At 46.5% G+C, this 27,070-nt stretch overlaps 2 protein-coding genes across 2 annotated transcripts in view; one reads left to right on the top strand and one right to left on the bottom strand.

Annotated features, from left to right (window-relative positions):
* The first annotated feature begins 1,197 nt into the window (after window positions 1-1,197).
* Window positions 1,198-1,881, top strand: TMDD1 (transmembrane and death domain 1). The gene has a single exon (XM_035570363.1). The coding sequence runs from the start codon at window positions 1,198-1,200 to the stop codon at window positions 1,879-1,881; it is 684 nt and encodes a 227-aa protein (XP_035426256.1).
* A 4,229-nt stretch (window positions 1,882-6,110) lies between these two features.
* SCN8A (sodium voltage-gated channel alpha subunit 8) overlaps window positions 6,111-27,070 on the bottom strand; it is a 56,593-nt gene continuing 35,633 nt past the window's right edge. Inside the window, exons 17-27 of the mRNA XM_035570353.2 lie at window positions 25,940-26,410; window positions 25,414-25,531; window positions 24,561-24,715; window positions 23,462-23,635; window positions 19,043-19,165; window positions 15,125-15,409; window positions 14,646-14,699; window positions 13,565-13,702; window positions 12,694-12,798; window positions 11,655-11,925; window positions 6,111-10,716 (exon numbers count right to left, since the gene is read on the bottom strand). Coding sequence (XP_035426246.1) covers window positions 9,572-10,716; window positions 11,655-11,925; window positions 12,694-12,798; window positions 13,565-13,702; window positions 14,646-14,699; window positions 15,125-15,409; window positions 19,043-19,165; window positions 23,462-23,635; window positions 24,561-24,715; window positions 25,414-25,531; window positions 25,940-26,410 — 3,039 coding nt within the window. The 3' untranslated portion in view covers window positions 6,111-9,571. The remainder of the gene's footprint in view (window positions 10,717-11,654; window positions 11,926-12,693; window positions 12,799-13,564; window positions 13,703-14,645; window positions 14,700-15,124; window positions 15,410-19,042; window positions 19,166-23,461; window positions 23,636-24,560; window positions 24,716-25,413; window positions 25,532-25,939; window positions 26,411-27,070) is intronic.

Here is a 27,070-nt window from a genome sequence, read left to right as displayed (position 1 = left end):
TGCGGGATTTGCCTCCGTGAGTCTGTGATTGTCCTCATCCAGTGGCTAAATCCGTCTGCGGTGGCAAAGTCAGCTCCCGACCTGTCCCTGCCATGCCTGAGCCCTGCAGCTTGAAGGATGCGGGGTTGTGGTGATGGAGCGAGCCAGGAGAGGGGATGCTGGAGGACAGAGCCCCGTAACGTCAGCCTCGCAAGCCTCCGGTGAGGGCATCGGTCCTGCTCCTGGGTCCCTGCCTTGTGCATCACCCCGCGCTGGGGTTGTTTGGGGAGAAACACGCGTGTCCTGGGGAAATGGGAGCACTATCACGACATGGGTTATGAAGTGTGAGTGCCTGGGGAGGCTGCTGTCGCCAGGGCTGCATTGCCACCTCGTGGTTACGGCTCCTCGGCTGCTCCCTGTGCAAAACCCCCTCGGTTGAACCCTGCTCTGCTTTCTGCTCCCTCTGACTGTGGGGTGGAGCGGGGAGCGTGCCCCATTTCCAGCCCAGCAGCGCAGCGGGGTTTGCAGGGCTCTGCATCCCCTCACCTGGGAGGGAAATGGCAGCTTCTGCCCTTGTCTTTAGGAGAGGGGCCGAGGCTGGTGGAGGTGTCCTGGCTGAGCCACGGCCAAATCCTCTACTGAAAAAACAGTGACAAGTTGCTGGGGACAACAGGGCCCTGGAACAACCGAGCCAAGTCCTACGTCCTCTGAGTGCAAGCAGCGTGCCCTGGGGTGAGGAAGAGGCAGGAAAATGAAGGATGGACGGACGGACACTGCTGCAAGTGAGGAAGGTGTCCCAAAGCCCTTTGCAAACAGCGCTGGGTTTCCAGCCCTTTCACAGAATCAGGGAATATCCTGAGCTGGAAGGGCCCCCCAAGGATCATCGCATCCAACTCCTGGCTCCGCACAGGAGCACCCCCAAAATAATGTGTCATGGTCTCATGTGGCTGAGAGCGTCATCCAAATGCTTCTTGAACTCCAGCAGGCTTTTGGTCCAGCTCTGTTGGGAATTTGGTGCATTCGGTGGCCAAAGTGCTTGGCTGGGCCGAGTGTGGGAGGGCAGAAGGGTTGGGGCTGAGCTGGGCACAGCGCTGCGGACAGGAGATGCTCAGCCCTGGGAGGGACAGGGACAATGCCCCTAAGGTGACAGGGGACACATCCCTGGAATGTGCCAGCTTGTGAGGTCATCTGGGGGAGCCGTGTTGCTGGGACGTGACAATGTCAAGGGTACCCACAGCACTCATCCTGCTCTCGCTGGTGGCAGGCAGCTGGTGCGAGGGCACGGTGGCAGACAACGTGGGACGTCACACCATGAGCCGCATCGCCGCGCTGCTGTCCCTGTCTGAGTGCCGCCAGCTCCAGGGACAACTGGAGGGACCCAAGGAGGACCTGGGGAAGCCAGAGCTCCCGGGGGGCAGCAACCACCCCCATGCCCCCTGTGCTCTCTGCCACCGCCCTGGCTGCTCAGAAGCCCTGCGGAGCTGGCTGGAGTCAGCAGGAGAGGGGACGTCCTGGGACCTGCTGGTCCGCAGCCTCCACCAAATCGGGCGCCCTGACATAGCCCGGGAGCTGGGGAAAAACCTGAACCAGGACAGGAGCCTGGAGCTGCGCAGGAACGTGGAGGAGTACGGCCGCACCGTGCAGCACCTCACCTCCTCACGGCTGCTGCTGCAGGGCGAGCAGCCCACTGGGGCACGGGGCAGGAGGGCCCTGGCCGGGGGCATGGGAGATTTGGGGGAGCTGCGCTTCGAGAGGCGGCCGCCCCCCCCGTACACCCGCAGCCTCCTGGGCTGGGTCAGCTCCGTGGCCTCCGGCATCCTCGGGGGGTTCCTCGCCTCCGTCCTCATCACCCTGGCTGCTGCCTACTCCTGTCACTGGCTGCTGGGCTCGGACACCACCTGAAGCAGGGACATCACCCAGACCAGAGCATCTCCCAGAAGGGGCTGGAGAGAAACCAAGCAGCAATAAAGCCTTGTGGAGAGGCTGAGAGCTGGAGGCCAACTCCATGTGTTCTCCTTGGCTTGTGTGAGCCTCAAGCATCCTTGGCTTGGGTCCTCTTAGAGCCTCCAAAGCTGTCCACCAGTCATCCCCTGCTGCGTAGGAGATGTCCCTGGTTGTCCCTGGATGTTGGAGTGCCCCGTGGCAGGGATGGAGCCAGGCAGAGCTCCCTTGGCCATGCCCTGGATGTGCTCTCTGAGCCCCCCGTCCTCCTTTCCCTAGTGCCCAGTGGTGCTTCTCTGCTGCAGCTTGTGCTGCGATGCCTGGGAAGGGGATAGGGAAATTGTTCCCTCTCCATGTGGAAATGTCCCCAGCCCTGTAGGAATCCCCTCCCGCTGAACCCTAGCAGTTCAGCAACCTGATTCAGAGGATCACGTTTGAGCTTCTCACCGGATTCCACGTTTTGCCTTCCCAGGGGGCTGACAGCACTGGCTGTGGAGCATCCCCAAACACCTTGACGTGGCTGCTTCTCCAAGCCGGTGCTGCAGTCATGCTCTGTGGGGAGGATTTTTGGCCTCTCAGGCTGCAGTTAGCAGCCAGTGAAGCTGCGCCGAGCCCTGGCAGCCTCAGAGTCCCCCCTCCATGCTGTGAGGTTGCAGGTGGGTGATGCTTGGGGGCATCGTGGCGGCCACAGGAGCCTGGGCAGGCAGCACCATGATGCTCCGGATCCAGCACCCCCCTGTCCGTTGGGCTGCAGAGCTGCTGGGTGCCCCCCAGCACGCAGCCTGGGTGGAGGCAAAAGCTCTCTGCCGTGTTATTAAGCTAAACCAGGAGCTGGGATTAATTATTTGTGGGAGAGAGGTTAATTATAACACCGATGTCTTGATGCACTATTGCCATGGAGGTGTTTTGTGCTGCTTGGAGTTGTCCTGAACACTTTTTGTTTTCCTGGAGCTGGGTTTTAGGATGAGCGTGCTCCAGCCGTTCAACCTGTGGCTGAGGTGGGGGCTTTGGTTGCTTGTTGGGCTGTCTGCTACATTGGGGCTGGGTTTTTCTCTCCATTTCTTAACCAAGAAACTGCTGCGCAGTAACTAAAAATCTTTTGCTTTGGATCTGATTGCTGTCATTAGAGTTAAAATCTTTTTGTATCAAGAAACAGATTGCATCAATCCAACCAACAAGCAGTGGAATACAGTAACAGAGAAGAAAATTAAGGACAAATAACACCGACTTTTTTTTTTCTTTTAAATGAAATTGTATCTCCTGCCCTTTAGAGAGTGCTGTTCCCTGAAGCAGCAGCGCAGTCGGTTCCTGGCACAGTGCTGCTCCTCTCGGGGCTGCTCCTTACAGTAAGCGAAGGTCAGAGCCCAGTGGCTGCCCCGCTCGCGCTGTTACCGGGCTCGGGGGAGCTGCGGAGGCCGGCAGGAGAGGTGGCTTTGCCATCTGCCGTGCTGCAGCACATCGGCCACAGGAACCGGGGCGTTTGAGGGGGCAGCATGTGGCGTGGGGTAGTGGGGAGCAGAGCTTTTGAGGATGCTGCGTCCCTGACGGCCTCACCGCAGTGAGGGACGAGGGTGTTTACTCTTCAGGGATGGCTTTGTGATAGCCCAAGGTGCTGCTGCTTAGGGGTTACAGATCTGCCCGGAGTGCCGCGTGTTTGCAGGGGTGGGCTGATGTCCAGAAGCAAGCGCACAGCGTTTATGGCAGGATGCTTCCCCTAATGCATTTTAGCACTTGGCCTCCCTAAACACTAAAAGCCTGAATGTGCCCTGCTAAGGTTGGGGTGAGCTCAGTGTCAGGGCTGTGTGGTTTTTGAAACTGTGACTTCCTGGTCCCAAAGGAGCTGGGGTGTTTGCTCAAGAGAGGCTGGATCCCGGCGTGCACCCATCGGCTCAGCCTGGTTCTGCAAAACCACTGTGGGGGTCCTGCCCCAGCCTGGGTACCAAACCCTGTCTGGTTTCTACGCTGGAGGTGTTGCATGGCCAGGGTGTTGCAGGACTTGTTGCAGAGCCAGGAGCAGGCTCTGCACTGCAGCAGCTCAATGCCTGTTGTGCAAGCAGCCAGCCTCGACCCTGAAAAGCTCAGCTCCACATACCTCCCTGTATAGCTCAGGCACCATGTCCCTGGTCAGAACTAAGTCATATTATCACTGTTGTCCTTTGCATGCTTTTTGGGATAACTCGACCCCATCGCTGTGAGAAGCAAGAGGAGCTTGCACCTCCTGGTTTCCAGAGCTGCCCGAGCACCGAGGCAAGTTCTTGTGTTGCTTTTGGGGCACAGAACAGGCATTTACTGTGCTCAGCTACATCATGAAGGTAACAGAACGATAGGGCATCCAAGAGAGAGAATGACACCAAGATGGACACAGCTTTTTATTGCAAATTCCAAAGTAAAAAGATGTACAGTACAAAGGAACTCAAAGTCCAGACATTGAACTCCCAGCCCGCTGCATTTCCCTGTACTCATTCCTCCTCCCTCCCATCCCCAGCTGGTCCCGTCCTCCTCCTTTCTTCCCATAAAGCAGAGAATAAAACCTGGGAGTGCTGGGGGAGTGAGGCTGCTGTGGGGGCCTCAGACCAACCTGTGAGCAAAGCGAGCGGCTGGGTCTCACCCCGCTGGGGGGGAGCTGCCTCAGGTGGAGCAGCGCTGGCCAAGAAGGGTTTTTGTAGCAGCATTTTTACGGGCCGGGTCAGTGTTGCGCCCACTGTGGTGCCTGTGCTAGCTGCACATCTCAAATCTTTACACTCAGTCGCTAATTAAGCCTCACAACACCCCTGTGAGGTAGGTAATGAGATGCCCGTGTTACAGATGGGTAAAAGTGGGACCAGAAGGCAGGTGTCCTGCTTCCCTGCGCTAAGAGGGGATGACGCGTCTCTTGCTGGAGACCGTGCCCTTCATGCGCATGATTACAATATGCAGTGAACTGGCAAAGGGGAAGTGATTTTTGTTTCTCTTTAACTTGACTTGTTTAGAAAACGGTTGTGTTGTTGTCCATGTCGAGGCGCGGTGCCTGGCCCTAAAAGTCACGTTTAGTGAATTTGGACCTAGCAGAAGAAATAATTTCAAGGCGCTACCTTGGCCGTTTGACGAGCTACAACTCATTTCAGATCCTGGTCCACAGCGAGGTGAGGCACGGAGCTCGTACACGACTCAGCCCTTCGGTTCCAAAGAAGTGTGAGGAGCTGGAGCTGGTGCTGGGCTGATGGGGTTGGTGCAGGCGGCTGCTGGCTGCATCGCTGCTCCGGGGCCTTTCAGCACTGCTGAGCAGCAGGACCCCATGCTTGGGCAGCATGCAGGCTTGTGCCCCTGTGTGGGTTCAGTTCTTGCCGTCCAGTCCTTCATCAGCACACGTGGGACCCCGCTGGATTCACCCTGCTTCTGGAGCAAGCAGGGACTGGGAAGGCGATGGCGTGGCTTTGCAGCAAAGCGCCCAAGCGAGCGGTGCTGGTTGGGGTCCTTGGCACCGGCCTCGGTGCTCGTCCTGCTTGGCCATGTGGATGCTGCGTGGCCAGCAGCACGGGGAAGGGCTTGCTGATGGCTTGAGATCTGTTCTGGCTCCTCTTTTTAAGTGACTTTTACCGCAAACGAGCGGGGTCTTCAGGCTCGGCGCTGCAGGCTGAAGTCCTCCAGTGCCAGGGCATGCTGGACGTGGGCAGCAGCAGCAGAGCCAACCCATGTGTGGGGCGCGCTGCTGCCAGCACCTGCGGGCCCAGCCTGAATGGACGAGGGGCACCACGCTGCCCATGGCCAGGAGCCCTGTGGCCACCAAGCCACTGGTCCCCAGGGATGCACTGAGCGTGGCACAGGACTGGGAGCAAGGGCAAGCCAGGCATCGGCAGGAGCTGAGACACCAACCTCCCCCCAGCAGCATCCTACTCTGGTCTCTCTTGCACGCTTTCAACCAAAAAGCAGCCAAAAAGAAGTATGGAAGGGAAAGAGACTGCAACCAGGCAAATAACTGGGACACCGAGACAACCTTACCTTGTACAGTGAAAAGGGTAACGTTTATTTTATTGTCTTTTGGCTTATAGTAACGTAATTCTTAATCATGTTGGGTAAGAACATTATGAGCCACCATGCAATTTTCTAATACACTAATCTTCACTATTGATCTTTTACAGCTTTAACTTTTTTTTTTTTTTGCGGCGGAAAATTAAATAATTCAAACTCGGGTGTGGCCTCTAACATCATGGTTTTATTATTTTTTGTTGTTGTTGTTCAACATTGGCTTCTATATTCTTAAAAAAAGGTGAACAGGAAAAGTGAATAAAGCAGCTTAAATTGGTATTTCCTTTTTGCCCTTCCCCTCTGCTCTTTTTAGAACACAGTAAGAAATTAACCAAAAAGGGGACTTTTATAAATGGGAGGAGGGAAAAGAGCTACTTGTTGTAGTCTTGACTTCTTGGCTATGCCCCTTTAATTGCCAACACCATCCTCACTTTATGCCCACAACCCTGAATCTGGAATATAAATTCTGTGTACGCCTTTGAATTCAGACTTGTATATGACACCGATGTCCTTAATGCTTTTGGACCCAAGTTTCCCTCTGTCCTTGGCTTCACCTAGTGAAGACATACCGAAATGCAGATCCGTTATCTTCAGCACCTGTGCTGATGGCGCTGCCTGCCCCAAGCAGCAAACCGAGATGAAGAACAAAGCAAAAACCCTGCAGAACTCTTCTCTGAGCAGAAGGACTTGCCTCCAGCCAAAGAACAGGTGAAGAAACTATTCGTTCCTCTTCCTTTTTAAGCCATACCGATTAACGATACCACCGGCCTCTTGCGTTTAATACAGATCTAATGTTTAAAAAAATAAATATATATACAGAGTCTGAAGGGATTTTTTTCTGAAAGTAATTGAGCAGCTTAATGAAAGTGCCAGCATGAATGCTGAATGTACCAAGCTTCACCTACGAGTCAATAGCCCAGCTTAAGAACAATTATGAAGTTTAGCCAAATCTTGCATAGAAGTGGTCAACTTATTGCACATTGGAACCCAAAAATACCTACTCCTGATGTTGCAAAGATCATTTGCAATAAAGCCTTTTGTTTGTTTAAATCTTTTTTTTTTTTTTTTTTTTGCAGGGCAGGGTTTTGTTTTTTCTTTGGGGGACATTTACTGGCTATCTAAAGTCTAAGGACAACAGAAAGATATTAAAAAAATAAAAATAAACATGGACAATGGCATAAGCCAGAAGCCATTCTATTATTTTTGTAGTTCTTTGTATTTACAAAAAGGCATGCTGATAAAATAAAATGATATATTACAGTATTTATAATATTCTCTTAAAAAGTTCAACCACACTTTTCAGCTATTTTTTTTTCTTGTGCTGTTTACAATGGAGCCTGTACATATGTATGTTTTCTCTGTTATTATACATCATATCCTAGGAGCGACTGGGGCAAGAGCTGACAGGATAGAAAAGGTTCCTTGCTGTGTGCCTGGGTGCAGCAGAACTGCTCCCGGCACGGCGATGGCTGGCCTGCGTGCTGCGAGCGGCTGACTTGGCACGGCTGTCTGCTGCGTGGCTTCCTGCGCTGCGAGTGACTCCTGGAAAACGTCTTGGGGGGGGGGGGTGAGCTTACGCCAACCAGGATTCCTCCTGCCATCGACAGGTTCTGGTGTCTTGGTTTTCCCGCTAGGATGGGTGCCCTTGGTTTTGGTCCATGGTCCAACACCGCGCTTGCGTGCGGCACAGCCCGTGTGATGCCTGGCTGGGGTCGGGAGCGGTGCCGACCCCAACGTCTCCTTTGGGCTGCGGCGCTGCCAACCTACCCTGTGGGGAAACCTGTGCTGGCCCTGAAGAAAAACAGTGCCCGGAGCAGTGGCTGAGAACTGGCTAAGTCAGGAGGACACCGCGAAATGTGCTGGGGGATGGTGGAGAGGCTGGGATCGCTAGGAAAACAGAAATGTTTGACCTTCTCTTCTGTGGCACTATTTACTGCTGCAGCGAGAAGACTAGGCAAGAGGTAGCTCTGATTCCTACCCACCCTGCAGGGCCTTTTTAGTTGCCAGTCCGTGAAAACGTAAGAAATGGGAAGGAGGCGAAGACACCTGATGCCTGGCTTGCCACCCAGCACCCCCGGGCTGGTGCTGGTCCCACCGCCCATGGGCACACGCCGCCTTTTGCTTCCAACAAAAAAACAAAACAAAACACAACTCATGGCTACAGAAGCAAGGAAAGAAAAACAAACCCAAACCCGTGCAGCGCTGCAAAAGCCAACGGAGGAGTGGAGGAAGGGGTTGGGGCTGCTGAAGGCTGCCCGGAGCGGGGAGCCCGACGGCGGTGGGCCAGCTGCGCGCGGTGAGCGATGTCCCCTTCCCCAGGCCTGCTGTGGGGAGCGCGCCCTCCAAGCTCCCCACATCTCTACCTGTAGAGATGTCATGCTACGGTCTTTAGCACTTATCTCCACAGGGGAAGAAAAAAAAAAAAAAAATGTCTACGCTGCAGGATGGAGGCTGACTAATAATTAATATTATGCTAAATATCGCAGGATACAAAGTAACTTACTGGCTGGTATTTAAGCCCTAGATTTTGGTTTTACAGTGACAGAGTATAACAAGCCATTCTCAGGTTTTAACCTCTCCCCTTGGATGAGGTCCAGAGCATCATTTAGTTTTGTTATATTTCAGTGTGCAAAAGACGGCTGTATGGGGAAAAAAAGACACGCTGTTAAACATACACACACACAAGTATTTCATCTGCTTGTTTCTTTTTTTTTTTTCTACTGGCAGGTCTATGAAAGATTGCTAAGAACGGGTAAGTACCGGTGAAGGGCATGATTATTGTTAAAGTTTATCTCCAAATACAGTGTACGGTAGTCAGTGGAGTGCCTCGAATTTATGGCTTAACACACTGCTGTGGACAGATTACTGAGTGTCTTGTGGCTTAATGATTCCTCATGCATGGTTCCTGGTCACGGCATGCCATCATGCAAATCGTTTCTATGCATTGAACGAGCACTTTTAGTTTTGGGGAATCAGCCTGCGCTGGTTGCAGGCTGAAGGTACCCGATTACCCCATCTCCCAAACCAAGTAAAGCCCATGTAGAAAGTAGAATGCAGATAATAAATATCAAATAAACTATGACAATTAATTAAATGGCATGGGCTAAATGGGTGGTTAGTTTCTTTTTTTGTTGTTTTGCTTATTTTCACTTTTTTTTATTATTTTGCTGCTTAGCTAAATGCAAATCTAATTTTGCATGAACAAACCCTTTAACATCGTGACTTCTGGGTTTTCTTTCAATAATAAACAACAAAATGGGAAAATAAAATCCATTTTTGGCTGCTTTGGAAAATATATGAATCCCAGCAGCGGGTTTTGTTTCTGTGTGTGTGTGTTTTATTTTGCTTGTTTGTCCTAAGTTGCATTGACTGATGTGGAACATGCAGTATCCACCTGCCCAAACAATAGAAAATCCATTTTTTTTCCTTTTTTGTTTTTAAATGTTTGTTTACAAGGGTCCTTTAAACAGGTGGTAGGTCACTGCTTTAGATGCAACGCTGTCACATAGTAAGCAGACTATGTTTGGTATAAGATCTTCAGGTAAGTGTCTCCACAGCTGTTCTGTATTGATATATTTCATGAAGTTTGTAAACAATCTTTTCACTTGCAAATATTTTTAAATTTGTACAATTCTACTATTTTGTCTCAACACTTGGATTCCCTGACATCTTTTTGTCTTTTCGCCTTTTCTCGTCTTCCTTCCTCTGCTCGTTGTTTCTCCTTCTCAGGTTTAGTCACACTGTCATATGATGGGAGAGATGCCGTGGATGGGGTGCCTTCTTTTTTCTCCCTGTTTGTTCCTCCGTTTTCCAGTTTTGTGGGGACAGGCCTTCGGCTAACAAACCCCCGTCTGGCTAAACGAGCCCTGTAAGCCCTCTGCATAACCACTGCTGAGACTTCTTCCTGCTTACGCCGCAGCGTAGTTGTGATGGGCTCATAAGACACTTTGGAAGGGTTGGATGCCACAAATCTTTCCTCCATCTGTTGTCTCAGTATATCCAGCTCTCCACTGTCCCCCAGGACACGTTTGGTGAAGGCAAACAGGATGTCTAAACAGTGGATCCTGTCTCCACTTACCATAGGCAGGTCCATGGCAATGAGTTCAATGGTGTTGGGTTTTGGGACCCGGAGAGGATGTTCCAAAGCATCAGCAAAGTCCGCGAGCTTGCTGTACTCTATGAACTGTGTGGCGTCGGGATCGAACTTCTCCCAAATCTCGTAGAAAGTTTCAAAGTCATCCTCACTCAGTGGATCCGCACTCTCCTCTGTCGCCACACTGAAGTTCTCCAGGATGATGGCAATGTACATGTTGACCACGATCAGGAAGGAGATGATGATGTAACTCACAAAGAAAAAAATCCCCACTGAAGGGTTCCCACAATCCCCCTTAAAACCACTCCCGGGATGCTCCTTGTCTAGATCGCAGTCTGGAGGCCGGTTTAGGATTGGCAGCAGCAGGCCATCCCAGCCAGCCGATGTAGTGATCTGGAACAAGCAGATCATGCTGTTGCCAAAGGTCTCGAAGTTGAACATATCATCTATGCCAGCCTCATGCTTGACGTAGGCAAAGTTTGACATGCCGAAGATGGAGAAGATGAACATGACCAAGAACAGCAAGAGGCCGATGTTGAACAAGGCAGGCAAAGACATCATTAAGGCAAAAAGCAAGGTGCGGATTCCTTTGGCTCCTTTGATCAAACGCAGGATACGTCCAATACGAGCCAGTCGGATGACTCGGAAGAGCGTGGGTGATACAAAATACTTCTCAATGATTTCAGCCAGGAACATTCCTAAAGAAGAAGGAAAGGGACAAGAGTGACAATGGTGACGTGCAGTCTGCTTCCTCTTCTGAACCTAGGCAAGGGACTGGGAACACACAACACCTTGATTTTCAAAAGGGGTCTGTGTTTATGAGGCCTCACTTTCAGGCATCTGAGTCTTGGCTAGCTGCTCAGGCTCCCCAGACAGTTCCCCTGCATGGGGAGTAAGAGAGGTACAGCTGCAGAGTGATTAATTCCACCTGTGTCAGGATGGATGAGCTGTTTCTTAGAGGTGTCTTGCTGCTTAACTCTGCCATGGGATTCTAGACAACACATTCAGGTTATGGGCTCTGTTTTGAAGATGCTTAAACACACATAAGACAAATCTTATTTCAAGCAGCAGCCAAATCTTGATTTAAGTTTTATACTGCAGGACAGCCTCTAAGTTCTAATTTTGTTTTGTCAGTATGCCTGGGCACAGCTGCGTCCAGCCAGGTCTTTAAGCAACCCTGTAATATTTGTGAGGTTTCCAGTGTTTTACAGATTAGCTGCTAAAACCAAAAACCTGTTGGAGGAAAGTGGTTGCTTCAACATTCAACAGAACTGAAAACAAGAGTGCAAATCACATGCTGATGTAGGAAGCACTGCAATGCTATTTTCAGTGGTTAGTAAGCATTATAACATTCCAACGAGGTGAGTAAAATTTCTGTTTTTAAAGACAGGGAGAGTAATTGTCAAGTGTTTTACTCCATACAACTGGAAACGAATGCCAGAATAGAGGGAGGAAGGTGCATGAGTCAGGACTTTAAGCTGCCAAACTCTGCCACAGTCTCTTCACATGGCTAAAAAGAGAAGCCAGAAGTCCTGGTACCTATACATCCTCTTCAACAACAAGAATGTGCCTTACTCTGCAAACACCAGGAAAAACAGCCTAGCACTCACAGTCTTCTAAGTTGCGTTGCACTTACCCACAATGGACAGAATCACAACCACGAAGTCAAAAATGTTCCACCCGATGGTGAAATAATAGTGCCGCAAGGCGAACATCTTCAGCACACACTCACAGGTGAAGAAGATGACGAACACCAGGTTGATCCAGTAAAGGATGTCCTCCATCTGCTTGCTTTGTGTGTCCGTCTCTACCATCATGGTCACCATGTTGAGGCAGATGAGCATCATGATGACTATATCAAAAGCTTGCTGAGTTACAAAGTCAAAGACAGCTCCCTGAATACGGTTCTGTGCAAAGAGGAAGAGGCAATGATCCAAACAGGTTTGAACACAAAATCTACTGTTAGTCAGCAAGTTGTCTTCCTGTTGGTAACAACGTGCACGAGGACAATTTTTCAGAATCCTTTAAGGCTTTCAAGGCACCCTCTAGCCACAAATCAATTTGTTTACAGGAAAGGTAGGAAAATGCTACTATTTATATCGAAAATGGACTACCACAACCCTACCAGCAGTGCGTATCTCGCTCTTTGTTGGGAGCAAAGGCGGAGTGATGCAATTTCATTCACAGCTGGAGAAAGCAGCCAGGTCCCCCTTGCAGTGGTGGCTCCAAACGCAGGGTACATGAACTAACATCACTTATTTTGCATCCTGGCAGTGGTCAGGCAGAAGAGCAGGATGACTTATCCATAGCATTACCTAAGAGACTCACCATCCAAAGCCTTTCACAAGGCAGGGAAATGTGCTTAGGTCTCGCTCAACGTAAACCAAATGGCTGGCTGACTGTCCAGGACCCTACTCACTAATGCCAGGCAGCCTCCCCTTCTCTATGCATAGCCTCTTAGCCACAGCATTTTCAGATTGTTTTGTTGATTCAAGTGAGCCAACTGATTAACACCAACCACAGCTGTAGCATTTTAACCTTTCTCAGATCATACCTGGATTATAATGACAAGAACATGGTGATGTGCACTCCAGCCTGAGTTAGAACAAAGGCTGCTTTTGGAGCTGAAACTCCTTTGAAAGTCTATTCTGCAGTTCCCTTTATAACATACTCACCAGAGGTCGGGGAATAGGCTTTTGAGGCTTCTTTGAGCCCAGTTTTTTCATGGCATTATAGTACTTCTTTTGTTCTTCTGTCATGAAAATATCTTGACCTCCAAAGTAAAGGGGCAAAGGAAAACTGGTTACAATCAGCTCATGCACCAGAAGGGAAAGGAATAACATGCTAACTAAGTCATGAGGATACCTGCCATATGGGAAGTTGGTGGCAGCTATTTTAGACAGAAATAACTTATACTAATACCCAAGATGTACTGATTTTCCTTTAAAGAAAATGGAATATTTTTTCCTATGAATAACCCACTTTATTGCGCTATATCCTTCCCCATCCTCTCTATCTCATTTGTGATAAAGAGGTAGCAGAGGTGTCAGGTTTTTTTTTTTCTAAAATGGAAGCCATTTAGCAGGTATTCCATACACACAAATCCTTAGCTTGACTTCCAAAGAAGAAAAGCACTATTAGAGAAAGAGAGTGAAAACAACAGTGGCAAGGAGGACATCTTACTTCCAGTCTATATGTTTCAGTCAAGGAAAAACAAATAAGGAAACAAAAACCAACCAAACAAAAAACAACAACAACAACAAAAGAAATGCATGCGGATTTATTCTAGGGAAAAGTTCCAGTCTAGCTAGAGTTTTACATAAAGCTTTGGGTCACCTCGTACTCTCTGAGCCTGTTCTTCTAGTCCCAGTGGGGCTGGGTAGGGAGTGACAGACTAAGAGCTTACAGTGCTTCTGCTCTCGGAGGGGAGACTTGTGCCAGGAGCTCAAGGTCCTGGGCCCTAATATGCAGAAAAACCCCATCGGCTTGAATTATCAACATCCCTCAAATGGGTCTCAGCTCCCCTACTAACAAGCAAATACTTATCTTTTTCTTTTGTTGATTGAAATTGTCAATGATGACACCAATGAACAAATTCAGGGTGAAAAAGGAGCCGAAGATGATGAAGATAACAAAATATATGTACATGTAAATGTTGTCCTCGTACTTGGGTTGCTCTTCTTGCTGCAAGGGAGAAGAGAAATAAATGACACTGCAAAGACATCATACAAATATAGCCAAAATGAGATCTTGTTTCTTTAAAAGTTTCCTTTTTGTCTAAAGACAGCTTTCTTGTAACTTTCTACACCTTTTTAACTGTAATTCTGTGCTGAGGGAAGGTCCCCATTCTTCTCCACAGCACTCTACCTCCCACCTGTCTCAGAAGCACAGCTCAGCATCAGCCAGGACGAGGTCAGTGCTCCTGTATTAGGCATACACAGTATACAGTAATTTGTAAATCACAAAGGAAATGATCACTTTAATGACAAGCACTGTCAAAGTGAAGGCATCGTTCTTTCTTTTTAAGAGGGGAGTATAAATCCATCAGTTCATCAAAAAGGGAAAAACATTTTTACACTGTCTTGACATTGTCGTGCTGTTTGCTTCCAGCCTTGCACCCAGTGTACCACAAGAAAAGCCATTCAAAAATATTTTCTTACAAAACCAAGGAAAGAGAATAAAAAGAAGAAAAAATGAAGTATTTGCATGGTTCCAGCATGTAAGAACAAGAAAACTGCCTGAAGAAAGAGCTCCAACATAGAGAGAATATCAAAAAGTCAGTCACTTGGGTACTTGTTGATGAAGTGACGAAGGTTCATTGAGGATCTTCTGGCTAATCCCCCCATAATATAGTCTGATGATGAAAAATACAGCTTCATTGTATTCCTTTTCTCAGTGTATTTCTAGTCCACCAGGAGTTTCCCTGCCTCTAAAGCAACCAGGGGACTGCCCTTTTGGGGAATTTGCTTGAGCATCTTTTATCTCACCACAGTAGCAGCAGCAAACGAAAAGTCACAACATGAAATACGTTACATAAGCATAGTTCTACAATTTTTGCTGTTGACTTTAAGCAAAACAGCAGTGTGAACTACTGGAAGGCGAGCTTTTGAGTGGTCATGCACTTTACCTTTCTGGAATCCACTGCTGCGTACATGATGTCCATCCAGCCCTTGAAAGTAGCCTAGCAAAGGAAACACACATTCTCTTAGAAATCACCTGAAGTAAAGATGTACAAGCCTGCTTTGTGCCAGCTATGTCAGGGATTCCCTGGCCCCTGTCACCTCCCTTTATAAGTAACTTTAATATTACTTAAATATTTATCTTTTCATTTAATCTAAATGTGCAGGTTTACTGTCAGCTCATGGATGATTTGGTAGGCTCTTTTAAAGAGTGGAGCCGGGGCCACCCGCTGTGCTGGGAGCCCCACATCAATCAGGCAAAGGGATGAAAGCTAAAATGGGGATTTTTCTTCCAGAACCAAACCCGGGTGGATTTATTTAGTGGGATGCTGTATTTCATGGAGAGAGGGAAGCAATCCAAATGCAGAATACATTAGAAAAATCTTGTGTTTCCCACTAATAGGGAGGCAGTGAAGGCAAAACTTACAACTTGCAGGAGAGCCAGGTATCCTGCCCCAACGTTGTCGAAGTTAATTTTCACATTCTTCCATCGAATCTCAGTGGAGTTGGGTGGCATCAGGGCTTCGCAGTCTGTCTTGTTGTTAACAATATCTATTTCAAAGCGCTCCTCGGATGTTTCATTAAAGCAGTAATGATATTTCCCGGCAAACAGGTTAACCCCCATAATGCTGAAAATCAGCCAGAAGATAAGGCAGACCAACAACACATTCATAATGGAAGGGATAGCGCCAACCAAGGCATTGACAACCACCTGTGTTGGAAGGGGTGGGAAAAAGTTTCAGTACAAAACACAAGGCAGGAGACAGCAAGCATTAATACAGCTCTTTTTGGGGGGGGGAATAGGAGGTAAGGCCACTGACAGATCTGTGGCATTTACTCCACGCAGAAGTTGGCAGTGAACTTATTCCAAGCGGTAAAAAATTCAGCTTAAAAGCCACCTACTGAAGCGCTGTTTTTAAAATAAAACAGGCCAGCTTATTAGATTTGCTGGGTTTGGTTTTGGATTTGTTACTTCTTTCGGTAAACAACAAATATTTTAAATCATTTTAGATGCCAAAAGGGAGAGGGGGCATTACTGAGTGAGGCTCAAACTCTCTTCTCGGTCTCAAATAGACTCCTAACTACAATTTTCTCAGAGCCAAGCCTGAGGATGCTTTTGCTCACGGATTTGATGGGTCTTAGCAGCCAGTGGCCCTTACGGCCATTCCCCACTTTCAAACAAGGCTGTTATCACTTCGGCGCCTGCCTCCTGCTCCCACCGAGGTCACCAGCAAACTGCGTGACGCTGACTTCGATGGGAACGGGACCAAGCCCCGAATTGCTCTGTTAGGACTAAGCAGTGAGTTGCTGTAAACATCAAGATCATATTGGTGACTAAGCAAGGCCAATCATGTTGTCTCAGGCAGACAGCTGAGCATGCAGCTATGCAGGCTCAAGAAGACAGAAAAGCCATGTTCCTTCCTCCAAACTGCAGCAAACACGGCAGGGAGTGGGAATGGATTTGGTCAGAGCTTGTGTCTTCCACCATCTCCTAATTTTAGTGCTCACGGTTTGGGAGCACCATGTCCCTAAGCATCCCTGGCCAACACATGACAAAATTTAAGCTACCAGACTTTTAATAGAGTTAGGTCAGCAGGATATTAAATCTTTGATGATCTCCTAATTTAGATTCTTCTAATAGATGAACGGCAGCTAAACTGTTTTTACCCCTGCACCTTAGCTTTGAAAGACTTCTCGACACAGGGCGATCCAGGAGCCCTCAGAAACCAGCACCTGAGCTGCTGCTGGCCCTGCCACTTCTCCTGGCCACGGCCAGGCGTCCCCTCTCCTTGTACGAGATCTGTTTGCTGGATGCAATCGCCACACGTGTGCTAAGCTCTGCAGCTAGTGCTTGTCCTCCATCCTAGTAAGCATGAAGGAAAACTGAAGAAAGCAGTGATCTAGACAATGAGCAGCATTGCAGCAATTAGTAAATGACATCCTGAACTCATCGCTGTGTCCACAGGGAGTTCTGAAGGCAAAGATTTTGCCCTGCAGACAGGCTCTGTACATAACAACGCCTTTGCTTACATTCCTCCTTCAACCAAATAGGATGCTTCGCTGTTGCACACTGACACAACAGCAGCACGCCTTTTTGTTCTAAAATCCTTCAGCTATTGGCATGCCGGTCAATTCCAGCTCGTCACAAGAAGCAAAAGAAGTGTTATATCCTCCTGAAATACAGTCACTTACAGGACATTAAATTTATACAGCATTCAAAAAGATCCGAGAGAAGGAACATGGCTTTTGTGTGCAGACTGTACATTGGCAATTGACAAAAATGCATGCATGTTTCATAGCATTACTGTCAAACTTCCTGAATAATTTAAGAGCAGAGCAAGCTCTTTAAAATGCAGATTACTATGGAGTAGAGAAAAGCAAAGAACTACATTTTATGTTTCCTTTGCAAAGGCATTTCAGATCTCTATTCTCTGGCTTAGAAGAATTGTTCTGGTTGTACAGGGCAGCAACGCTTGTCTTAAAGTCAAAATAAAGGAAAAATAATTGGGTTTAGGTAACTAACAGGGTCACTGATTAGCAGTCATAATTCTGGATCAATTTTGCTGTCATGAAAATCCCCCGCTTTAAGCATAAGGATTTCCTGACTGTGTATTATAAATCACAGCTTCTCTCCAGCATGGCTTTCAAATAGCTTTTAATACCTACACGCTTAGTGCTGGGTCTTTTCCTCTGTGATCACACTACCCTTTTTCCTGACACTCACATAAACTACTGTGTAGCAATACACTAGCAAAAATGACCACGTGCTTTAGTGGCACTGAAATTAATTAGAGCTGCACTGATAATCTGCTAGGGGCAAAACAATTCCACCTCGAGAAAATTGGTCCAGGTGCACACAGCCTGCTGCCCCAGCATTATTGGTCTGGGGAGAGATTTGTATGAAGGAAAAGGGACTCAGGTGCCCGACAGGGCGACAAAGCTCGGGTTGAGGAGGGGACAAGGAGCAGGACACAGCCGGCAAAAGCTCTAGCTTCATGCCGATGGAAGAATTGTCGTCCTTTGGTACCCTCTTACATAATAAAGTTTAGCAATAAGCTAACAGAGCCTGACACAAAATAAAGAATAACGTATCAGGGAAGAAACAATCCTCTTTGGACTTATTATTATATCGTTTGCTTCTATCACTTCCTACAGAATCTGAGAATTCCTGATTAGTTTGTGGCCTATTTCACGCTGCACTTTGCACTCAATTACGTTACAGCAAATCCAAAGGAAATCAGAATGATCCAGGGGGAATCACTCCAGTCAGACCCAGCAGTAAAACTGCAAATGCAATTTCTTTTTTTTTTATATGTAATATAATCTTATCTCTTGTAATATCTCTAGTTGTGATCTAACTGGGATTTAGCAAAAAGACCTAAATTATTGTTCTAAGAACAAGTGGGAAACCCATTCACATGACATACCCTTTACTTACAGTATAACATACAATTATTTTTTTTTGCCTATTCTTAGGAGACTATTTCAATCCCAAATGGAAAAAAAATACCCAAATACTGAATATTAGTGGCAAAGTAACAAGACACTGAAATAATTTCAAATCCCCAAGACAGTGGTGCTGTCTAAGAATTTGAGGAAAGCTTGTTAAGTTCAATGCTTTGCTTGTGCTTCATTGCTAGTGTCACAGTGACAGGACAGGGGACCGTAAAAGCATGGTAAAGGGGAGGGAGTGGAAAGGAAAAGCTTCACTACCAGACAAGGCTTCCAGTCACCACCAGACTGGACCGAGAACAACAAGGTGCAACAAGAGGAATTAAACCAAAGCCTTTTTTTTTTTCAAACAGCTGAGCTCTCCACCGGTCCCTTCCTGAAGGCCTGGGTTATCCAAGAAAGGAAGCAGCCTTTTACCCCCGTGCAGGCAGATTGGATTTTTTAAAACCCCCTCAGAGATTCTTTCAATCGAATTCCAGCAGTGGCCAACACCGAGAGGGGGTGGAGACCCTGAGGTGGTTCAAATTCTGCTTCTTTGCACCTGGTGATTCTCCCTAGATAGAAGAGTTACAGCTGAGAAGCCCCCTCGGATGCTAGAGGTCAAAGCCAGGCTAAATGAGAACAGCCAAGTGTTAACATATTCTACAAATGGCATGTGGCTTGGGCCGGTAATTAATGTAATGAGGCAGCTGGATGCATCTCCCTTTCTTAAGAGGGGAGTGTGCAGCAGTGGGCAGGGTGAGGGGACATCGACGGTAAAGGTGATCGAGTCAGCAGCTGCATCATGGTTCTGTTGGGAATTTGTCTTTCCACCAGTTTGATCAGTTCTAGCATGCTTAAAAAAAACCGCTCCACGGGCATGCAGAAGGATCAGCTGCTAATGGCATCTTACCCTCATCCCCTCAAATCGGGACAACGCTCTTAAAGGCCTCAAAGCTCTTAGTGTCCTAAGGGACTTTATGGCACCTAGTTCCGAGTAGCCCAGGGCATTAGCTACAAGGCTGACTAAAGAGACCTACACAGAAAATAGAAAAAAAGAAAAAGAAAGAAAGAAAGAAAGAAAGAAAGGAAAAAAAAAGAAAAAGAAGAAAAAAAAGAAAAAAAAAAGGTTCCAGACTGTTAGAACAAATCCCCTAGCACTGATTGCCCAGCCCCGGCTGCCAGCCTGGGCGGCCCCCATAGATAAATACCGAAGACATGACACCAGCTGCCTACTTCACTTGACTGAAACGACCTGGAAGGAAATAATGCGGTTGAGAAAGGCATAAGAAAAGAACATAGGGGAAAGATAAGTGAAAGAGAGGCAGAGACACACAGACGGAGAAGGGGGCTGTCGGAAGGAAGAGCCCAAACGGATGACAAAAACCTTACCCTCGCCCTTTACTGTCTGCAGGATCCCAGCGGCTCCCATTAAATTAAGCCAGACAAATTTTAAAGGTACCTATGAGAAAGAATACAGATAAATACACACACTGCACAACCTGCGCTCAACTCGTACAGCAAGCCACCTTGCTCGTGCTGAGCGGCAGCATTTCCTCCATGGCAATGGCCTTCGGGGTCAGGACGCGTGCCTGAGAGTCTGCTTCGGTCAGAACACCTCTGGAAAGCGTGAACACTGAGCCCAGAGTGCGGGGTCAGCATCTAGGGCAGCTGAGCCCAGCTCGTCTTGCCTTAAAACCCAAGAGCAGGGTGTGTGTTTTCTGCTTGTATCAGAGCAGCTGCCTGCTTGAAGCTGCAGTGACATTTGTGAGCATCTTTGAGGGACGGTGAGGTTAGATAAGCACATCTTACTGATGGGCAAACTACAGCAATTAGTGGTTGCTGAGGCTCAAACACCAAAATTATGACAAAGCTGGGGCCAGGTTTCTTTATACCAGTTTTCAATGCCGTAACCACAAAGACAACCTGTTTTCTTAAGCAGCCTGGAATCAGTTTTAGGCTCGACGCTTGCAAATTGCCGAATATCCTTAGCTCACTGGGACTGTGGGCAGCCCAGAGTCCCGCAGGATTAGCCAAAAGCTTGAAAGCACAGGGCCATCTACTTTTTGAACTGGCACATGCATTTAGGGCAGTAGTCCAATTGCCACACGAGCCACTGGAAAACTCTTTGGATTAGATGACAAAAGACTTGGCCATATGTAAATAGCATCTACAGACACCATTTCATCAGCATCCCACTATCTTCCATTTTTGGCTAGTATCACGGTACAGACACAGATAAGAACAGATATGTCAACCTTGTTTTAAAGAAAAAAAAAAAAGACATCAATATACAGTAACAAATAATGGAAAAACATGAGACCTCCTACAACAGGTGTGGGCTTTTTGTTTTGTTTAAATCTTAATTCTCAGAATAGGACACTTCCTATTTATCCTTCTTTAAAAAAAAAAATACTAACATGAAATTAATTGTAGGGATGATCTTTATAAAACCACATATATTCCAGGAAAATTTCAGGACCAGATTTCAAATGGATAAACATGCAGAGGAATTTCTGTTCCCTGTTCTGGACTTCCTTCCTCTGTTGTGATAATCTCCTTCTCACCTGACATACGAGAGACAAAACCAGGGACTCAGATGTAAAGCTACATTTGCACAGTCTGGTCTAAAGAACCATCCTTGGGTATTATGGGTAGCAAAAGACTCTTACCCTCTGTGGGCCAAGCACATATTTCCTCATCCACCATCAGTACATGATCTCTACCCATCACAGCTTTCCAAGAATGGCTAATGCTGCCCAGGCAGCAGCACAGGAACATGTTTTCAGTCTCTTTGGTAGAGGGATGTTTGGAAGAATTACAAAATTTGCTTGTGGTTGCAGGACACGGATATCACCTTATTTAACTGCTTGTGCATGTGCTTAGTGCTTTTTTTCTGTCTTCAGATTTGCACCAAAATAAGTGCACAAAATGAAAGCCACAACATATGGCAACATGGCTCATCGTTTTTTTCCATGTGGCTTTTTTTTTTTTTTTTTTGATTTTGAAGTTACACTGATGAAAAAAAAAATATGCCGGGGGCGTCCCAAAGGTTTACAACAAAGCCCTTGTGAAACAAACCCAGCCTGCCAGGGAAGGGACCAAGGGCCTGCAACACTGGTACGCTCCTGGTGCCCTGAAGTTTACCTATTTCAAAGATAAGATTTGAAAGAATGGACTCTGTTTGAAACACTGTGGTTGCACAGAACTTTGAGGACATGCAAATTATGCTGGAAACAAGCAGAATGGAAAGTCTTACAAGGAATCACCTGCAGGACAGACTAATGGTGAGACCTCGGTCTCAGGCAGGGCTGCACAAGCAGCAGCAGCAATTGGTAGAAGCTCAAATCAACCTGGCCCACGAAGCAAAAGTTTCAGTCAACTTTGAGGAGGACAGTTACGTACAGGCACAACATCTATAGGACTTTGGTAGAATCCTGAAACCTATCAGGATTCAGTTCCCAAATTTTGAAATACTCGTGGCATTTGGAGGTGCGGGCTATGAGGTCCATATACACAGCGTGCATACGGAACTGCAGCGTTTTATTCCCTGAATATAATACAAGGTACGGGCTTCACTGAATCCTCACTCTTAGAGCTTCTTCCCTTTAGGATAATGCCTCGCTCCTGAGTGTGAACCTAACAAAACAGCAGGAAAATGTCTAAAGGCTGTTTCAGCTTTCATTGGGTCTTTTCAGTATTATTCTCTCGGGACACTCCAACAGAAGACACAGCAGGCACCGATGTCAGACAAAAGGAATCCCAGATTGACTGAAAAGCAGAAGCCTTCATTATTACCCAGAAAAAGACTTTGTCTTCATAAATACACCCAGCAAGCTTTGGGAATCAGAGGAGGAGAGTTATTTGACAATGCTATCAAACCTGAAAAATAACATTCAAGAGCGTTGTTATGATGCAAAGGCTTATTCTCTGTTAGTTACGGCTGCCATCATGTGACTTCACTCAACCCCCATCTACATCATATTAGAGAACTTGAAAAAAAAGTTTAGCAGTTACAGGATACTATGCAGAGATGAGACTTTGTTGAGTAATATTCAGCCTCGGTTCATTATTTTAACATCAACTTATTCCATAGCTTTTGCATCTCTAGTCCTCATTTCAGATTTTTCTGCAGACAAAAATGTGCAATTTTCCCATCTATGATACCAAGCAATGAGAGCAATCTCTCCTAAAGTACTGTAAATTCAGGTTCCTCACGTTTATCACTGGTGCTGCACTTGTTCGTTCCCTGTCAATCTATTACCTGACCAGGTACTTTAGAAGACACGGAAACTTTTGTTGCTTAGCTGCTGGTCTTCTTTTTAATACAGCACCCCAAAGAATTTCATTTTCTGAAACACTCTCCTCAAAGTGGTACAGAAGAATAGGTGGTAGCTAGCATTAGTTTTCATGTCAGCATTTGTACTTCATCTTAAGGCAGTGAAAGAGATATTTTCAGAAAAGAAGAGTTACTTCTTCAAGATGTGTGTTAGCAGGAAAGGTGTTAAGGGGATCAGAGAGGACTTTTTAAAGAAATATATACATATACATATATATAAAGTCAGTTTTCCACAGGAAATGTAGACATCTTGAGTCACTTCTGCCCCTGAATTCCAAGGATAGTTCCTCCACCTACTCAGAAATATTTCCAGAGTGATAATGTCGCTGAACAGCAACTTGGCATAAGTGAATCATATTCAAAATGTTCCTTTTCTCCCAACAAGAGGCTTGGAAATTTTTTAGTTTTTTTTTTTTTCTTTATACTTTGTCTTGGGGCACTCACTAGGATGCTGCTTCACAACTGGATGTGATGAACTGTTTTAATCCAAGCACTTGGGATCCTAAAATTCCCCCCACCTTCTCCAAATTCTTAGGACTTCAGTTCCTGTTTGGAAGGCTTTGTCTCAGCATCCTCCCTTTCTTAAAAATGCAAGCAAAGGACTAGAGAAAGGAGGTGTCACCTAGGAATACCATGTCTGCACCAGTTCTTCCACTGCTAGCACCTGTCAGGAGCTCAACATGCCAGCAGGCCTCTTAGAAACAGTTTCACAAGAGCAAAAAAGCCAAGGGCTGGAAAAACCCAGGTGTATTTCTGCAGGCTCGTTAGAACCTGCAGAGCAAAAATCCACAGTTGCATAGGAAATGCCAGCAAAACTCAAAGGGCTCAAAGTTTTTATCCTCCATTGTGCTTTGGAAACTTACAGATATCTGGGTGTGAATCCTCATCAAATACATGATTCAGTTAGGAGATTTCTCAGCAGAAAACATTACCCCAGCATTCTCCCAGCTAACATTTTTTTCCAAATAGAAATAATGGGGAGAGGATACATACAGCCACAATGAGGAAATCCAGCCAGCACCAGGCATTAGTGAAGAACTTGACGAATCCGTAGGCGCACCATTTCAGCAACATCTCCAGGATGAAAATGTAAGTGAAGACCTTGTCCGCATACTCCAGGATGGTCCGGATGGTTTTCCTCTGTTCTATGTAAATATCCTCAAAAGCCTGGGAAATAACCAGGTACCCCTGTCATTACATCAGAGTTGTTCCACAGTTCACTGTGGTAATCCAGAAGGTTATTCAAACAATACTGAGAGAAGCAGGGGAATTACATTTCTTACACAGTGCAATTTATCTGTTATAGTAGTTGCACCACTGCAACACTCCCCCCCCCCCCCCCCCCCCAAAAAAAAACACCTCCCCTGAATAAATAACCCTACAAAGCTAGGTTTACACAAGAACATTTTTGCCTTTTAGGGATCTGAGCGAAATCCTTTATCTCTAAGTGCTCAGCACCCAGTATCACACTCCAGTAACATACAGACAGGTTTTTATCTGCTGCTTGGCACTCAACAAATCCAAACTGGCTAAGTTCCTTGGAAATCATGCTGTTAGTAATTATGAAAAATATGCATGTAAAAAATGCCCGGCTACTACTGTGGGATACTAATTGTTGTGGACTTCTGTACACTTGTGAGTAACGCATGCTGTGGTTGTTTGCTGTATAACCCTCTGTGTACCGTGTGAAAACAGACAAACACACAGTGATTATTTGTATCTGTGTAACATCAGGAGCTCAAGAAGCTCTGCAAAGACAAGAAAGTGAAGAAAGGGAAGCGTAATTATCCCTGTTTGGTAGAGTGGACATGAGACACAGATACAGGTTGATTGTCAGAAATCATCACGTTTCTAGTCAAACTACCATCAGAATCCAGATTTCCAGGATTTTTGTCTTCATTCTTAAATTAAACAATACAAACTCATCAAGAAGGGCTTCTGTACAGTACACCTACCACAACGGAGCTGTGTTGTCTTCCAAGTAAGAATCATCATAGCTTTTTTTTTCACCAAATTTCCTATACAGTTTTCCCAAGTACTCGTCCCCTAGTTTAACACCATTGGGCTACAAGTATTTCTGTATTTTACTTACCAGAGCACCACTGCTCAGTAGGATCATAAAGATGATGAAAGTCTCAAACCAGTTATGTTCCACAATCAGAAAACACGTCTTCCTCAAGGTCCACCAAGACTTTCCCAGCCCTTCCTCAATATTGACCTGACAACATTTACAGCGCTGCATGCAGCCTGGAATGGACATAGTGCACAAAGGAATATGAGCCCCAGATTTTGTCAGGTAACAGATGAGAAAATGGAAGAATGAAAAATTGTCAGTGCCAAGAAGTGATTTAGATGCCAATAATATTAAGCGGGCTGAGTTTCAGTTTAAATGCTGTATATTATTGAGGTTTTATGATTACTTTCACCACTTCTGTATCTGGGCACCTGAATTAACATGGATTTGGGAACAGATTAAGCTAGTTATATTTGGTGAGGTATCCATGCACTTGACAGGACAGGAATGGAGAACTTGCTGACAAAATAACCTTGAACCATTTAAAATATGCTTGCCATGGGAATACTTGTAACGGATCAGTTGCTGAAAGACATTGAGGCCAGTGACAGAAGGGGGGGAAGGGAAAAAAAAGAAAAAAAAGAAGCAGATTTCTCTACTTCTAAGTACTTAAGGCATTAACTGTACAAAAAAATCAACCTTCCCTACTGGTAGGTCATCTAGATCCTTGCAATGGCAACTACATTTCCAAGGCCTTCAGCTTGCAAATTCTTCTAGATCAGTTTACCTGTGATGCAGAGTCCAAGAAGACTCTCAAAACAGGCTAAAAATACCCAGCCCCAGTCCAGACTCACACCTAACCTTAAGGTAAGCTTCCAGTAGACACAGGGACCAGTAACAGCTCACAGGCTTCTTTCTACACTCAACTTACCTTCTGTGAAACACGCATCTGGGTCCAGGTACTCCTCTGGGGCCTCCACAGGGACTTCTTCCACCTCAGGTTTTATATCAATGGTGCTACCTTCAGAGGAGCTGGTATCATCCAGTTTCTTGAACACAAAATAAAGACCATTCCAACCTATAGTTATTTCCCACCAAATATTGAACCTCTTGATGACTCAGCAATTCATTCACCGTATTTACTATAAAGAAAGTTTGTTTCCTCACTTCACCTCATAAAGATCCTGACCCAGCTCACATCTTATGCTAACAGGACAGACAGACAGCTTATTTACTTGGTTTCTTTAATCTTATATCTAAATTTACTAGGTAAATGTAGAAGTATGGGTGGCTCTCCATGAAGCAGCTAGCACAAGTAGCTTCTGCCTTGGATGCAAAGACAATATCATAACATAAACAGAAGTTTTGTGCTGGAATTATCCAGTTCTCCCTCCCAAGATGCTGCCAGGTGTTCACAGGTCAAATGACTCGAATGCGTTATTAACATTACATCCTACCTCTTTGCTGCCATCTGGATCTGTATCACTGCTGAAATCTTCTGTGTTGAGATTTTCAAAATCTGATTCTCCTACAGCAATAGGTACCCGGACAGTGAGATTGGGGTTATTGATGAAGGACATGTGATCTTCATCTATTATGTACTTCTCCACACTGCTCCCAATTCCACTTGTCGTGCCATTGCCATTCTTCTGATAATCAATGTCTCTGTTGATATCAGCCCCTGTGTGGTTAGCAATGCAGTTCACCTTCTTGTCATACAATTCATCCAAGGGTTTGACCTCATCTCCCCCTCTCTGCTTGAAATGAGCGTGCATGAATTCACGCACTTTTGCCTTGGTCCAGGCAATGCCCTTCTTGATGCGAATGACAGAAATCTGCAGGTTGTTCATCTCCCCATCATCATCTGTGGCTGCCAAGTTGTCTGCGCTGAAGGAGCTCAGTAGCAAGGCCAAGAATAGGTTCAGCACCTGAAGGAGAAGAGGTCACACTTGGCAGAGCTCTGACTGTGCTGACACACAAGGGTAATATTTCCAAAGCTGAGTCCGACTATCTGGCCACCTGCATCCTGCTAATGTCAACAGGGGCTGTGGAGCTAAGCCTCCAAACACCACCCTGAGAAACTGCTCTGGTGTCCAACACACCCACTGAGGTATCTAGGACTTGAGGAACACAACGCTGCTTGTAAGATATGCAACTGTTCACACTACCTCACAAAATACAAGGAAACATCATGATCTAGTCTAACCTCCCACACAACGGGCCGTGCAATTTCACCAGTCAATTCTTGCACGCAACTATACCGCATGATTGAACTAGTGGGCAGATTTTAGAAGAATCTTCCAACCGTATTTTGACACTTCAGGCCTTCCCCTGAATATCGAATTACTTCCACTCCTGGAATTTGAAAAGCCAGGTTTTACTTTGAAGCATCTTTTACCTCCCCCAGGCACCTTGTGGATCTGTCACCTTTGACAGGGTTTTGTACCTCCAGCTTCTATTGCAAAGTGTTTGGATGCTTTTTGTGGGCAACAAGCTAAGGCCAAGCAAAATGCAGCTTTAATGTTGTACTACCAAAGTCAACAGGACTGTTCATATGTCAAAGGCCATGAAGGACCCCAACAGAGCTG

This window comes from Cygnus atratus, chromosome 29 (genome assembly GCF_013377495.2).
Source record: "Cygnus atratus isolate AKBS03 ecotype Queensland, Australia chromosome 29, CAtr_DNAZoo_HiC_assembly, whole genome shotgun sequence".
NCBI lineage: Eukaryota > Metazoa > Chordata > Aves > Anseriformes > Anatidae > Cygnus > Cygnus atratus.
The sequence above is the reverse complement of the archived record's forward strand: the minus strand, read 5'-3'. Positions and strand labels throughout refer to the sequence as shown.

What these genes read in the sequence shown, in the direction of transcription:
- TMDD1 (XM_035570363.1), top strand. Translation starts at nt 1,198, where the DNA reads ATGTCAAGGGTACCCACAGCACTCATCCTGCTCTCGCTGGTGGCAGGC.